At 39.3% G+C, this 16,826-nt stretch overlaps 1 protein-coding gene across 2 annotated transcripts in view; it reads right to left on the bottom strand.

Moving 5' to 3' along the window:
* Window positions 1–16,826, bottom strand: part of pbx4 (pre-B-cell leukemia transcription factor 4) — a 610,007-nt gene that overhangs the window by 59,080 nt on the left and 534,101 nt on the right. For both annotated transcript variants that reach the window (XM_060855285.1, XM_060855286.1), the window contains exon 6: window positions 6,558–6,717. In XM_060855285.1, the coding sequence (XP_060711268.1) occupies window positions 6,558–6,717 (160 nt within the window). The remainder of the gene's footprint in view (window positions 1–6,557; window positions 6,718–16,826) is intronic.

Below are 16,826 nucleotides of genomic sequence, written 5' to 3'. Positions count from 1 at the left end.
CCTTCCAGGTGTGACCTCAGAACAGGCAGAACACTGTTAATGTTCCCCTTGACAGTGTAAGAGATACAGGAGGCAGTAAGACAGCTCCAAAGTGTGAAGGTACCCGGCCCTGATGGTATCCCGAGTGAATTCTACAAAGAATTTATAAACATCCTGTCAGAGCCAATGCTGGACATATACAACTATTCGTACAGTCCTGACTACCTCCCACCATCCATCCCTGAGAGAGACGAACATCTCTCTCTCTTTCTCAAGAAAAGGAAGACCCCAGAGGACTATGCTTCATGCAGGCCCATTTCGCTGTTAAATTTGGATTCAAAAATTTTATCCAAAACACTTGCTTTGAGATTGGAGAAGGTGTTGCCCTGTATTGTTAAGGAGGACCAGATAGGTTTTATAAAGGGCTGTAGGTCCTCCAATAATATTAGAAGATTAATGAATATGGTCCACATGTGTCAGCAACGATCGATTCAGGGTTTGGTGATCGCTTTAGAAACAGAGAAGGCATTCAATTGGGTGGAGTGGTCACACCTTTTTTATACGCTGGAACGGTTTGAGCTAGGTGAGGTCTTTGTCAGATGGGTGGAGATCCTGTATAGTGACCCTCTGGCTACGGATCTCACCAGTGGTGTAAGATCCAGTAATTTCAGTATTGGTAGGGGCAGTTGGCAAGGTTGTTCCCTTTCACTGCTACTGTTTACATTGATGATTGAGCCACTGGCAGAGGCTATCCATAAGTACCCTAATCTTAGCTGCCCTGCAAGTGGGATCAAGGGGCATTGTAAGGGGATGATGTTCTCCTCTTCTTATCAAAACCAGCAGTTTCTGTACCCCACTTAATACAATATATTAATTTATTTGGTTCTTTTTTGGGATATAAGATCAATTTTGCAAAATCAGAGGTTATGCCTGTGGGCGGGGTCTTAAGGGAATATCTGATATAGAAGGTGAGTTCTGATTCCCCTTTAAAGGGTCGCTGGGAGGTTTTCTTAGGCATTTTTGTTACTCCCACCTTTGATCAATTATTTAAGGCTAATTTTGCTCATTTGCTTAACAAGATTAGATAAGGCCTTCAAAGATGGGAGGCCCTTCCAATTTCCTGGTTAGGTCGAATAGCCATTACCAAAATAAATATCCTTCCTCATCTGTTATATCCCATGTGAATGCTCCCTCTGTAATACCAACTAAGCTCCCTTGTGTCCTTCATGAGTAACAGGGCTTGTGAGGACCCAAAATCAGCATGATTGGATAGCAAGGCCTCCCAGGCAAAGTGCCCCCTTCCTTGTCTGTTGTTTATAGATAAGGTAAGGACAGTTATGGAATACTGTTGGAATCCAATCATTATTAATATGGTCAAAGCATAGAAAGCAAATCAACAGAGCAAGGGCAGTTTATCTAAAGCCTCCTTTCTTACCCCTACAGTTGGTACACCAGGATTTTGGGCATGAATGACAGACCCTGGATTCAAACTGTGGGCAACTAAGGGAGTCTCCTATTTGGGTGACTTATTTGAGGGGGAAGTCATAATGTCCTTCGACCAAATGTGCTACAAGTATGGATTGCTCAGCAGAGATCCTTTTTGTTACTTTCAGGTTAGGGACTTCATCCAAAAAACACTTTTGAACAACCCTTACAAGTCTGATGCAGAGAGGACAATGCTTCATGCCACAAGCACTCTCTCAGTTAGTACTCTCTACTATCTATTGGTGTGCGGTGCGTCAAACAACATTGAGCGATTATGTGAGTTCTGGGATCAAGAGTTGAGAGTGGAGATTCCCTCAGAGACATGGGAAGACATTTGGGAAAATACGATAAAGATCTCCATCTGTAACAGGATACATGATATGCAGTTGAAGGTTCTTCATAGGGTTCATTTGGCCCCAGATCATATTGCAAAATTCAAAAAAAGGAGCATCTCCAATGTGCCCGAAGTGCAAAATAAGCATAGTACCCTCACTCAATGTTTGTGGTCATGCCACAAACTTCATATGTACTGGAGTGCTGTAGCAGGAGTAATAGAGAGGGTCCTGGAGACCGCAGTTAAGGTAGGCCTGGTCTGTCTGCTCTTGGATTTGCCGAATTTATCTTCCTTAGAACGTACATGGGAAAAAGCTATTTAACATTCTCACTTACTGCACGAGGAAGAACATTTTGATGAGCTGGGTGTCTGAGCACCCTCTGGGTCTATTGGGGTGGCGCAAGTTAATTATGGAACACATCCCTTTGGATTTCCTCACACACATGGTGCACCATAAAACAGAACTTTTTTTATAAGACATGGCAGTCCATTTTGAATTACCTGGAAGCAGACTTGTCTGCCATTTTAATTAGGGCTTTTGTTTAGCCAGAATGATTAGGTTTAGTGAGTCTTGTGCCCTGGGAGAAAAAATACCAAATAAACATGGTAAACACATAACAATTAGTGCTCCTGAAGGGTGGGAGCCTCGGTGTGGTTGTGTTAAGTGGCACTATTTATTTATTTGTTTATTGATTTGTACTGAGTGCAGTTTTGATTTGTTTTGTAGAGTAAGATAGCAGTTAATTCATTGTAATGGTTGTTATAATTTTGTTATGATTTTAAATTGTTATACTTTTGTAATTTTATAATTTTGTAAAGAAAAAAAATTTGTGAATAAAAATATTTTTAAAAATATGGCATCCTGACAGATATATGAATAGACAGGAAATAGAGGAATTCAGACCAGATAGAGGCAAAAGATTTTTAGTGTAGCAAAGTCGTGATGGGCTGTCTTGTTCATTGTTCTTTAAGGTAAATACTATATGAATAACAGCACTCCTGTCTATGCGTTCCCCTCCAAACCACACATCATTCTGACTTGGAACTTTATCTCCATTCCTTCAGTGTTGCTGGGGCCAAAATCATTGAACTCCTTTCAATGAAAGGAGCCCCAAATTATTGAACAGCATCATGGGTGTCTCTACAGTCCTAGGAAGGTGAAGGCAGCTCAGCATCGCATTCTCAAGGGCAATTAAAGATGGATAATGAATACTGCCTTAGCTAGTTATGCACACATACTTTGAAAAAAACTTTTTAAAAATCAGGTGGTATGTCTCAGGTACAATCTGTGGGATTTTTTTTAACTGTTAATGAATAAAGAAAGCAATACTTCATTAGAGCTGTAAATTTAAAGTTCATATTGTATACTTTTATTTTTATTTAAGTGGGAGGAGAATTTAGCATTAGTCTTCTTAAATTAATTCTGTCCCAACCCATTTCCCTGTGTGGTAACAATAAGCAACACCACCACAAACAGATAAAACACTCACAATGTAGGGACAAGTGTTGACAGGGGAAGCAGCCCTGTGACATTCTTCTACATAACAAATGGCCATCATAGTGTGTAATTTCCAAATGAATACATTTTTTATTCAGGAAACAGATTGTTTTGGAAGATGCAACCACACTCTGGGTACTTTTCCAAAAGGATGCATTTACAATAAAATAATTTTCTTCTGAATTTTCTAACTATTATGACCAATTATGATCATGGCCATTTTCAGATAGCCTCTTTGAGGGAAGCTTATAAAACCTTGCTGTTCGTTCCTTAGCACTTGTTTCACTCCATGCTTTACTTGAGAAGTCTCTGATGGTTTTCAGGTGCAGATTTATCTGCACTAATAAAGTTACAGTGTTTTCCTCCCAAAGAACTCAAATAATATGCACATTGCCTTTTGGTGCTAGTTGTTTCTATTTTAGTGAATTCTACCCAATAAAGTAGAGTGGCATGAACTGGGAGTGCTACAATGTTATTGGTTAATTACTTTGGGCAGCTCTTAAAAGTTAAATTTCCCTATCTCATAATAATTACAAACTCAAACTAACATGGAGGAAGTATCATTGAAATATAAATGAAACTTCTGTACACTAATAAAGACTTTGTGATTCAATGTAAAACATATACTAAAGTTTGAGGTGATTCAATGGCTCAATTGCGAAAATAGTCAGTAGCTGCATCATTAGATTAGGTATCCAATTCCTGTGGAAAAATGGATGAAGACTGGTTTGGTTCAGTTGCAAAGTACAGCTTTAGCACAGGTGAGGACCATGAAAGTTGGGACTGAATTGTGCTAGGAGAGGAGTCACGCAGGATCTGATATTAAAATAAATCTGATGTGCTATGTTTCTCAAAATTGGAAAATTAAAATTAAATAGCATAGTAATTCAGGTGAGTTACACATTGGAGAATCCCTGTATCTGGTGTTGAGGAAAATCCACTCTTTGTACCAACATGTGGTGTTAAGGAAGATCCGCTCTCTGTATTAATATCTGGTGTCAAGGAAGATTCCTCTGTATTAGGTTCAGCTCAAAAGTTTGTAATGTTTGAAGTAAAGAAGACCAATTAAACTCTGTGACAAAGGGAGCTCAAGTTTTTATAAATAGTTGTTTTCATAGTATGCAAATAGAATTTCGATGTAGTAATTATCACATTTATCTGCTTAAAATGCAGATAACTAACTATTAGGGATGCTTTGTGGGGACCCAGAGTTTGAAATGTTTTCCCCATGAGCTCTAATTCATAACCAATGGACAGCAAACTCCTCTGATAGGTGCTGCAGAACAGTCTCCTATGAATGAATCATGGTTTCAAAATTAAACTACTTGAAAAGCCTAGGCAATGAAGGCATGCATCAAGGTACATGAGGATTTGCAAATTAGCAAATGCTCACCAATAATCAATAAAGGAACAGAACAAAACAAGAACAAAGCCTATTAAATTAATGGTTTTCAAACTAAATGACTAAGCTTAAGAAAAGAAATCCTGCAATGTTTTATCCCAGTCAGCAGAAAAGCATTGAACAACAAGAAAGAACAGGAAACTTCAACAAGTGTCAACAGATCTGAAGTGCAGTCAGTGGCATTGATTTTTTTTTGCTGGGTAACTTTGTTAATATGACCTGTACATGAAGCACTAGGGGATATCATGTTGGAGTTGTTTGACAAATGTCAGGACAGATGATATCTATGTTGAAAATGTGTTGCTGGAAAAGCACAGCAGGTCAGGCAGCATCCAAGGAGCAGGAGAATCGACGTTTCAGGCATGAGCCCTTCTTCAGGTTGTCGATTCTCCTGCTCCTTGGATGTTGCCTGACCTGCTGCGCTTTTCCAACAACACATTTTCAGCTCTGATCTCCAGCATCTGCAGTCCTCACTTTTTCCTAGATGGTATCTATGGCCCATGTACAAAAGAGACATTGGTTGGCTGGCTTGTGTTACGAAGTTACACCAACAGTGTGGGTTCAATTCCCATACTGGTTGAGGTGACCATAAAGGATTCTTCTTCTTAATCTCTTCCTTCGCTTGAGGTGTGGTGACCCTCAGATTTCATCACTCTTTTATCTCTAATGAGAGTACAGCCCTCTGGGACTATGATGACTTTATCTTTACCTTTCATGGTGAGGGAGGTTATTACACTTGCCGTATTTCACTTCTCTCCTACATTTCTCAAATAATGACAATTTTTCATACTTGTTAGCTCAGATCATTTGATTTACTGAGTAGGGAACTATAGTTTGTGCTTCATTTTCTGCCCAAATCCAAATCAATAGAAAATTGAAGAGTGGACTGAACAAATTCCAAGGTAGTGATATCCACTAATACCACAACAGGAGATAGATTCAATAATCACTTGCACAGCTGAACCCATCCAAGTTCCTGTTACCAATTATTTCAGTAGGAAAGACTTCCAAACAGCCCCTAAATATGAGTTTCATCAGATAAATCACAATATAAATCAATAAAATGTACTAACACAGAATATATACGTCACTTTATGTGAACATGATGGTGACTCAATTTTTATTATTGACTAAGCTTTTTGGTACATTATATTTGATACAGTCACCAAGCAGTAGATAATAAATAAACTCACTTCATAATCCAGAAATTAAACTCATAATATTACTTGGCCAATGGTCACAAAAGTACATACAACAGTTTACTTCACGCGACATATGTAGCTTAAGCATCTTCACAATATCACTCAATGAAATATTCTTGCGTGTTTCTATCAGAAGTTTTTTTTTAAAAAAGTACCTGGGTACAAACACAGGAGTTCTGAATTGGAAAGAACTTCAATGTGGGGCAAATACACAGCTATGGACCATTTCAGCTAGTACTCAGAGGAACACTGCTTCCATTTCTAAGTAATGCGACACAGGCCAGATAAACAGATCAGTTCACAAATTCTAAAGACACCAACACAATGACATGCTATGAGGTGCACTTTAAGTAAGCCAACAATCTCTCTAAATTAACCAAATAATGTAAATAGCCTCAATTTGATAATGAATTACACATCTCAAGAAAAAATAGAACTCACTTTGAATTATACAGAGTTTGCAATGCTTTTCCCAATGCAACAGTCTTTTAACAAATGGGATAATTCAAAATCTAACATTTAGTTTGAATGACATTCTTAGAAAAATAAATGGTGCTTACTCTGGTAACTGAATGTTGGAAAATCCCAACTATTGACTCCACAAGTAGCATTCTGACTCTCTGCATTTATACATGCAAGATTTTCAGGGAGGCTTACCTGAATTGGGCGTGGAAGGGGAGTTTGCCTGACTCCCTTGGTGGGCTACCACTGTTGTGGCATCTGCTGCAGTCTTGGCTGCATAAAGATTGGCCTCTTCCTGGAATTTGCCAATGTTTTTCTTATATCTGATTCGCTTATTCCCAAACCAATTCGACACCTGTTGTTTGAAAGACATGCTAAATTAATGAGAAATATTGAACTAAATAAGTTAAAGGCATAGCAATTTGTTGCATTGTAATGGTTCTAAAGGAGTTAATGCTCATGTTAAATTGACTTCAATTATTTTAGCAATGTTAGACACAGTCTTCAGGTGAGACAAGGTGTTCTACTCCAACCTTTAGAGGGAAGATATGTATCTGTAACAGCTCCCTAAAGTCTTAGGCCAACTGCCTAACCAACTGCAGTTGTATTATTGCTATTGTGCAATAAACCTTCGCTTATTGTAGTGTGCCCTCTCCCAGTAATAGGCCCAAGACAAATCAAAGACAAAGGAGGATTGGTAGCAGCAAAATACCTCACACAACCCTTACTCAGTACCACATATTCTAACAGCAGCAAATACCACAAGATACCAGCAGTGGAAATCTGGGAATGTACCATACGGCTGCAACAGTGCAGAGATGATTCCCATTATGACTGTAAGAGATCCAGAAGGAAAGACAAATTTCAAGCAAGTGAGTTTATCATTTTAAGAGCATTAGCACATTAAGAAGACAGCAAGTCAGCAGCTGAAACACATTTACTGACAGAAGAGATAGCAGCAGCAGTGGAAGCTGCAAGAAGGCAGGATAATCACTCCAAAGGCAAAACTTCATTTAGAAGATGACAGGAAGTACAGGATTAGGAGTGTGGGCTAATAAGAGAGAAAATGCCAGCCACATACATAGGCTTTAGTGAAGAAAGCTCTGTGAGGAACAATTATAGGCTCCAGGAAATAAAGTTAGAGATTCCTTATGAAAATTGGTGCATTGACCAAGGAAAGCAAGGAAATGTAAAAGAGTTCACATTTCTTACAATGCCACTGACATTAGGTTTCATGGAGGTAGTTACAAGAAAAAGTGAAAGGGCCAAAAAAACAAATTTAAAATGGAGCTAGAGAACCACGAAGGTCTCTAAATGTTCTCATTCTCAGCTTAAATAATTCTAGGATATCTATGTTCAGCATAAGTAAAACCATGAGAAATAAAAGATAAAAAGAATGGGGCTCTGATTTCAGCAGAAAAGCTTATAAAGGATACAGCCAGGGATCTATTTAAAATTTCTGTAGACCAGTGTTTAAAGAAGAGAAAAGATCCACTTTACCCGGGAAAAAGCGGGAAAACACCATTGTTGTTCCAAAAGGTGGTAAAACTCTGGGAGAAGCAGGTAACAACGATTTTAATGTTTAAAAAAAATGGGAAGACCTTGAAAAAGGTGGCAAAATCCAATCAGCAGTACAGAGATACAGCATTACAAAAAAAAATTCAAAAGTGGGCGGCATGGTGGCACAGTGGTTAGCACTGCTGCTTCACAGCACCAGAGGCCTGAGTTCAATTCCCACCTCAGGTAACTGTCTGTGTGGAATTTGCACATTCTCCCCGTGTCTGCAGGTGCAGGTTAGGTGAATTGGCCATGCTAAATTGCCCATAACGTTAGGTAAAGGGGTAAATGTTGGGGAATGGGTCTGGGTGGGTTGACCTTTAGAGGATCAGTGTGGACTTGTTGGGCTGAAGGGTCTGTTTCCACACTGTAAGTAATCAGAGAGCAGTACAATTTAAAGCTTCATTAAATAATTCAATACTGAAATGTATTGAAAAAAATGAGTTAAAAACAGAACAGTTTATACTAATAGATATCCTGTTAAATCCAAGTTTGAAATCAATGCTGAGGTCATTTCCTATCAGATCAGTTACACCAACTGAAGAAACAAGGGCTACAGTTTATAAAGACTAAACTACATAGCCAAAATGGAATAATTGGCAGAACTATGGGAATGCTATAAGCTACACCACAGTCCAACATACATAATGGAATCGAAGATCTGCACATTGTTTTCAGTAAAATAATTTCGCTTTTGTCCCTTCATGCATTTCACACTAGCTACTTCCTTAGGAGAGTAGGAGTTCAACTACCTTGTAAAGAGCAACCATCCAGTCGAAGGGAAATCATTAGATTTCATTGGACTTTCTAGACTCATGACAGAACCCGAAAAGAGAGAACCTGTTGAGGTTATCTACTCTGGCATAGAATAAAAGTTTCATATGGCTAAGGAGAAACAGTGGCCAGTAAGCCAAAAGAGGGTCAATCAAAATCAACAAGAATAGATGAGTAACTAACATTGTGCTACCATTCATCAATCTTATGTTGAAGAATTCCAGACTGCAAGTCTACTGACAAACAAAATCTAAAATTGCAGGGAAAAGGCAGCATCTATGCAGAGAAATCAGAGTTAACGGTTTGGGTCCAGTGATCCTTCGTCAGCTCTGCTTAACTCTGCTTTCTCTCCACAAATACTGCTAGACCTTTTGAATTATTCCAACAATTTTTATTTTTGTTTCTGACTTCTTGCATCTGCATATCTTTGTTTTCTTTTCACGAGTACAGTAATTCAGCTGAGAACATATACTTTGAGCATCAGAAACATTTTACAAGTGTGCATGCGAAGACACATCTTTACTAGTGTATGAGAAAAGGCCATATATTTCAGCTTCATTTTGGGATGGTGCCTGGGAAAGGATACACTGGGCCACTTGGTCATTGCCAAAAGTATGGTCAGAGCCCAGTCAGTGGTCTCAATAGAGTTTGCATATCTCATTGTGAAATCTGCAATTTATACAGGATTGCCAAATTTTAGAGAAGTGGCAATATTAAAAACAAGAATGACTAGCACAACCTACTTGGGCCTATTCAAGTACCTTTAACTGGTCATCTTCAGATAGCAGAATGGTCAGTGCTAGTGGCAGATATCGTGCTAATTAAGCAGCAATCATTTTGTAACACAACCAAGAGTCTGAAAAGGTTTACTCCTCAAACAACAGCAACAGCAATTGAATGTATCTAAACTAATAAGCAACTCAAGACAGATATATAATCTATATTCCATGGGAGCCAGATTAACTTCCACAGATCTAGGACATAGTCAAAAGAAACAACTATCTGGTCCAAGCATCCAGGATACTGAAAAAAAATTTACCTCTCCCAATCAGAAAGGCATTATCTGATCCAGAAGTCCAAGATAGTATATGAAAGAATACTTCTTTGAACAGAACTCCTGTCTTTCAGGAAGGAAATTCAGGAGATTAAGGGTCTTTCAGAAAAGGAGAAAGTGAGGACTGCAGATGCTGGAGATCAGAGGTGAAAATGTGTTGCTGGAAAAGCGCAGCAGGTCAGGCAGCATCCGAGGAGCAGGAGAATCGATGTTTCAGGCATGAGCCCTTCTTCAGGAACGTCTTCCAGAAAAGGTAATACATAAAAAAACCTTTTCCAAAGTTATTCAAGAGATGACATACCCTCCATCAAGTGAAATAATCAACAAACCAGAATCAGGGTTCAACAGTCCTTAAGCAAGAGACCTACCATTCTTCCAAGTCTGAAGAGAATCTGAGAAAAATCTCATGCATACTGCCTGTATTTGGGAAGTTAAACACTTGGAGGGAGATGGGGTATTGGTAAATGCAATATAGGTCTGAATTTTCCCATTTGCAATGAGAATGTGGCAGCAAGGGCTTTTCATGCTGTCTGGTCTGTCATGGCCCGGGTGAATTTTCTATTATGATCTTCTACTTTTCACCTTAAAAATGCAACCAAACCATTGGACACATTTCTTGGGGAATCACGTTTATATACCTCTGATGTATATTTAAAACCCAGCTACACACGACTTCAGACATGAAAGCCAGGAACAACCCCTCAAATCTGCAATGTTTGATCCTGGAAATGTCCCAGAGGAAAAGCAACTTTTCTCTCCGTTTCCAGGACAGGGATCTGGAGGTGTTGCTGGATAAAGAGTTGGAATGGATGGCAGTACTATTTCCTGTGGAGCTCCAAAGAAAGCCACGTCAATAGATCAGTCAGCCTGAATTGAAATTGCAACATGAGTTCAGGGCTATGTCCCACATCTAAAGAGATACCTAGCAAGAAGATCAATGATTTTCTATGCTTCACAAGGCAACAACTATCTTCTCTGTGCTATCACAAATTCAGAACCAGCTTAGACTAAATGTCACTGCACATATATATCACAAAACCCATAGACAACTTTCTATATTCCACGCAGCATGTCCATTCAAGGAATCAAACCCACCTCATCCTCTCAAACTAATAACACTTCACGATTCTGTGCTTTCTACTTGCTGTTGAGAGTGTTGTGCTGGAAAAGCACAGCAGTCAGGCAGCATCTGAAGAGCAGGAGAACTGAAGTTTCAGGCATAAGCCCTTCATCAGCCCTTGTCTGATTAATAAATTGACTGTTCAGTGATTCCTGTCATGACAAGCTGCTTGCCTCTCCCTCTACCTAAAGATCAAGCTAAACCATCAAGATTGGCAGAATGAGTGCGTGTTATGAAAACAACGTGAAGCTGAGGCTAAAGTAAATGCTAAAGTGAGTGATCATTGAGAAAGCAGGCTAAGAACTGGCTCTTGTCTAAATGTCAGAACAAAAGCGCACTGTATAGATGCATGAGATGTGTGGCTGTCCTTGCTCACAAAGCAATCTAGTAGTAGCATACAAATTGTAGGTATTTTCCAGCCTCAAATTAAATTGCTGAAAGCCTGAAGTGATGTCTGAGTTGGTCTGACAATAGGTTTAATAATGATTAATAATGGTTAATAGGTTTGAGTGAATGAATAGTTGAGGAAGATGGTGGCCATGGAATGGAGCAGAGGAGAATTGGAAGTGAGATATAAGTAGGATAAGTTGTGGGTTTAATATGATGCAAAAACATGGAATTAAAAGTGAGACTCTGAAGTTGCCATTTAGACCTTGATGGGAAACTTGGAAACTTACTCTTGCTGTCAAAAATCTGCTTCTATAACTTTCCCCCTATGTTGCCATCATACTTGTCATTACTCTCACCACACCATGGAGGAGGAAGTTATGTGCATAGTTGTATACATGATTTTATAATTTGTTAACTATGGGGAAAGTTATTTGGGATGGGAAAATGCTGTATAGGTTAATGTTAAATTCACATTATCGCCACCCATTCCATTGATGTCACAAACAGTCTGTGGTTGAAGACAGGGAGTTCCACATTAATTTTCAGAGGGAGCAGATGCAGCTCACAGAGGTCCTGGTAATTGTTCTTGACCAGCTGTAGTTGTACTTTTTGCTATCATGAAATAAATCTTCTCACTATTTGATTAACAGTGCCTCCTCTGTAGATACTCTATGGTTGTATACCCTCTACCACTAATCACTGGATAGGACCTAGACAAATCAGAGATAAAGGAGAATTCTTAGTAATCTAATCTAATTGGTGACAATGAACTATCTCAAACTGGTACCACATATTGGCAGAAGTAGCAAATGCCACAGGAATGGTTCTCTGGGAAAATATCAGACAAATTAGCATCATGCAGGGCTGCTTAGAAAGTTTATTAAAATCAAACAATCTACCATTAATTATAAATCAAATGGGAAGTTATTTTGCAAATGGTATTTCTAAATAAAAATGGATTTGTGCCTCCAACTCTGACGGTGCAGACCCATGTTTGAGTTTGTCTCCATGGATACCAGCTACTCTTCAACAGTTTGTCAAAAAAACTAATCTTCAATGAAAGCCAAGGCTGCAATATTACTAGGTTTCTTTTTCATGGAAAGTCATCATTGAACGCCTGCTGTTTAGCAATGACCAGTGGATAGTGAAGAGATGGAAGAATAATGGCCTATTTCCCCCTTCAAAACTGTGGGCTCTGAAAACAATTACACTATTTTACTGGTAAGCCAAAATGAAGTTAGTTAATTTGACAGACTGGGAACCACAGGCATGTCTTTCCTGTTCAATTCCTGACCTATTCAAGATTGTAGGTTTTTAATTCTGTTAGTTAGCTTTAAAATCAAATTAAGGAGTAATTATAGGATTGAAACGTATTCTTTCCATTCAGTCTCGTATGCAGTGGATTATTGCTGTCAATTTATTCTTAGTTATGTGAAAGACTGCTTCACACTCACCTTTAAATACCCTGTTGATCTTTAGTTTCTATGAGAAGCACTCAGCATTTTAAACAGCTTCAAATCTCAGATCTTATAATGATCTTAAAATCTCTTCCCATATACACACATTTACACAGTCACATACTTTTCTTTTGTTTCAATAAGTAATGAGGAGGTCCTCAGAAAGCCATACAAAATGTAAGAAACATAAGAGTAGGAGTAGGCCACTCAGCCCCTCGAGCCTGTTCTGCCATTCAGTGAGGTCATGGCTGATCTGTGGCATAACTCCATATACCTGCCTTTAGCCAATGTCCCTTAATATATTCATCTAACAAAAGCAGTGTGCAGTAAGGATTGAGTACTGCTCATTCCAAATTATGCTTGCATGGATAAAAGATCAGATATAATAAAAAGATTAAAATAAGTGTTGTAAATTATCAATTCATTTTGGAAAAAAAAAGACTCAAATAAATGGACCTTGTTACAATTGAGGATGGAACAGTGCCCCGTTGCCCCATAAAACTGGAGTATTTCCAAAAAAACTGGAATACTTTTTCCAGTTACTAAGATGTCTCAACTAATCATTTATCTATACAAGGTATTAAACAACATCTATCAACCAAGATTCTTCATAAATACTTTTAAAAATTACATAACACCAGGCTATAGTCCAACAGGCTTATTTGGAAGTACACTGCTTCTTCATCAGGTAGCTGTGGAGCAGGATCATAAGACACAGAATTTATATCAAAAGATTACAGTGTCATGCATGCAATTGATACGATATATTGAACAAACTTAAATTGCTGTTAAGTCTTCCTTTTTTTAGAATGGGTTGCAGTTTTCAGTTCATTAATGTGCAAATCTCAGAAATTCTTTCAAATTACACTCACACTCTCTCTCTCCCTCACATGCATGCATATACACATCTATGTCTAAGGGGTGAATTTGCATTTGCAGAATTGTAATTGCAGATACATTATTTTTATTCAAATAGCACACAATTTGCAGGCAGTCAATCCATGTAACATATTATAAATTCATACTTTGGAAATAGAACCAGTCTGACTCAAGATTGGTCAGCATTTTCGTGATGGTGACCACAATTCTGTGACTTTCACCTTGGTTATGGAGAGAGATAGGTGCGTGCAACAGGGCAGGTTTTACAATTGGGGGAAGGGTAAATACGATGCTGCAAGACAGGATCTGAGGAGCATAAATTGGGAGCATAGGCTGCCAGGGAAGGATGTTGTTGAAATGTGGAACTTTTTCAAGGAACAGATACGATGTGTCCTTGATATGTATGTACCTGTCAGGCAGGAAAGAGATGGTCATGTGAGGGAACCTTGGTTGACGAGGGAAGTTGAATGTCTAGCAAAGAGAAAGAAGGAGGCTTAAATAAGGTTGAGGAAACAAGGTTCAGACAGAGCATTGGAAGAATACAGGATAGCCAGGAGGGAGCTGAAGAAAGGAATTAGGAGACCTAAGAGAGGGCATGAAAAATCTTTGGCGGGTAGGATCAAGGATAACCCCAAGGCCTTTTATGCATATGTGAGAAACATGAGAATGGCGAGAACGAGGGTAGGTCCGATCAAGGATAGTAGTGGGAGACTGTGTATTGAGTCGGAAGAGACAGGAGAGGTCTTGAATGAGTACTTTTCTTCAGTATTTACAAATGAGAGGGACCGTGTTGTTGAAGAGGAGAGTATGAAACGGACTGGTAAGCTAGAGGAGATACTTGTTAGGAAGGAAGGTGTGTTGGGCATTTTGAAAAACTTGAGGATAGACAAGTCCCCCGGGCCTGACGGGATATATCCTAGGATTATGTGGGAAGCAAGAGAGGAAATTGCAGAACTGTTGGCAATGATTTTTTCGTCTTCACTGTCAATAGGGGTGGTGCCAGGGGACTGGAGAGTGGCGAATGTTGTGCCCCTGTTCAAAAAAGGGAATAGGGATAACCCCAGGAATTACAGGCCAGTTAGTCTTACTTTGGTGGTAGGCCAAGTAATGGAAAGGGTACTGAGGGATAGGATTTATGAGTATCTGGAAAGACACTGCTTGATTAGGGACAGCCAGCACAGATTTGTGAGGGGTGGGTCTTGCCTTACAAGTCTTATTGAATTCTTTAAGGAGGTGACCAAGCATGTGGATGAGGGAGAGCAGTGGATGTAGTGTACATGGATTTTAGTAAGGCATTTGATAAGGTTCCCCATGGTAGGCTTATGCAGAAAGTCAGGAGGCATGGGATAGTGGGAAGTTTGGCCAGTTGGATAGAGAACTGGCTAATCAGTCGAAGTCAGAGAGTGGTAGTAGATGGTAAATATTCAGCCTGGAGCCCAGTTACAAGTGGAGTTCTGCAGGGATCAGTTCTGGGTCCTCTGCTGTTTGCTAATTTTTATTAATGACTTGGAAGAGGGAATCGAAGGGTGGGTCAGTAAATTTGCAGACGATACGAAGATTGGAGGAGCTGTGGATAGTAAGGGCTGTTGTCGGCTGCAAAGGGACTTAGATATAATGCAGAGCTGGGCTGAGGAGTGGCAGATGGAGTTCAACCCTGTCAAGTGTGAGGTTGTCCATTTTGGAAGGACAAATAAGAATGCAGAATACAGGGTTAATGGTAGGGTTCTTAGTAAGGTGGAGGATCGGAGGGATCTTGGGGACTATGTTCATAGATCTTTGAAAGTTGCCACACAGGTGGATAGAGCTTGTAAGAAGGCCTATGATGTATTAGCGTTCATTAGCAGAGGGATTGAATTCAAGAGTCGTGAGGCGATGTTGCAGCTATATAGGACCTTGGTAAGGCCACATTTGGAGTACTGTGTGCAGTTCTGGTCGCCTCATTTGAGGAAAGATGTGGAAGCTTTGGAGAAGGTGCAGAGGAGATTAACCAGGATGTTGCCTGGAATGGAGAATAGGTCGTACGAGGATAGGTTGAGAGTGCTAGGCCTTTTCTCATTGGAACGGCGAAGGATGAGGGGTGACTTGATAGAGGTTTATAAGATGATCAGGGAATAGATAGAGTAGACAGTCAGAGACTTTTTTTCCCGGGTACAATAGAGTGTTACAAGGGGACATAAATTTAAGGTGAAGGGTGGAATGTATAGGGGGGATGTCAGGGGTAGGGTCTTTACCCAGAGAGTGGCGGGGGCATGGAATGTGCTGCCTATGGGAGTGACAGAGTCAGAATCATTGGTGACCTTTAAGCGGCAATTGGATAGGTACATGGATAGGTGCTTAAACTAGGACAAATGTTCGGCACAGCATCGTGGGCCGAAAGGCCTGTTCTGTGCTGTATTGTTCTATGTTCTATTAAGATTGGGATACAGACAGACTCTAACCTCACACCATTAATGAGCTGACATATCACCTTTCTCATAAAACCTTAAGTTATCTCAGAAAGTGATTTGAAAGAAGTTCTGGGATTTACATATTAATGAATTGAAACCTGCAATCCATTATAAAAGAAGACTTAACTGCAGTCTAGGTTTGGAGCAGTGATCTGAAAGCTAGTACTTGCAACTAAGCCTGTTGGACTATAGCCTGGTGTTGTGTGATTTTTAACTTTGTCCACCCCAGTCCAATACCAACACTACCACATCATTAATAAATATTGTTATTAGTTTATTATCAAAACATAATTTATTCAATAAAGATACAATAAATGATTAACATAAATAGATAGTAATATAGAAGCATAAATATTTATCTGCTCTACATATCCCCAAAAAACACACGCAAACATGCAGATGCGCTTCAAAAGAAGATAAAATTTCTCTGCAGAGATTGGGACACTGGAAGAAAAAAACACTTTGGTCAATGGTTATTCTTGAAGCCTATAAGATTCTGTAGAATTTCTGGAACTTTGATTTTCTGGTTGGAGTAGTCAAGTTACCAATCAAGCACAGTTGTCTCTAAAGTCTTGCAGAGACAACTTGCTCAGGAAATGTAAAATAACTACACTCACTTGTTAAGAGAGACAATCAGTAGTGGTTTAACCCTGAGGGTGACCACACCTCAGGTGACGTTGAAAAGAAAGGACCTTCATAGTAACCTTAGCCAGTACAGGAATTGAAACCATGGTTTAGGTATCACTCTTCATCAGCTGTCTACCCAATTGAGCTAACTGATCTCAA

This window comes from Hemiscyllium ocellatum, chromosome 45 (assembly GCF_020745735.1).
Source record: "Hemiscyllium ocellatum isolate sHemOce1 chromosome 45, sHemOce1.pat.X.cur, whole genome shotgun sequence".
NCBI classification, from domain to species: Eukaryota; Metazoa; Chordata; class Chondrichthyes; order Orectolobiformes; family Hemiscylliidae; genus Hemiscyllium; species Hemiscyllium ocellatum.
Note: the sequence above shows the minus strand (reverse complement) of the source record. Positions and strands in the feature narration are given on the sequence as shown.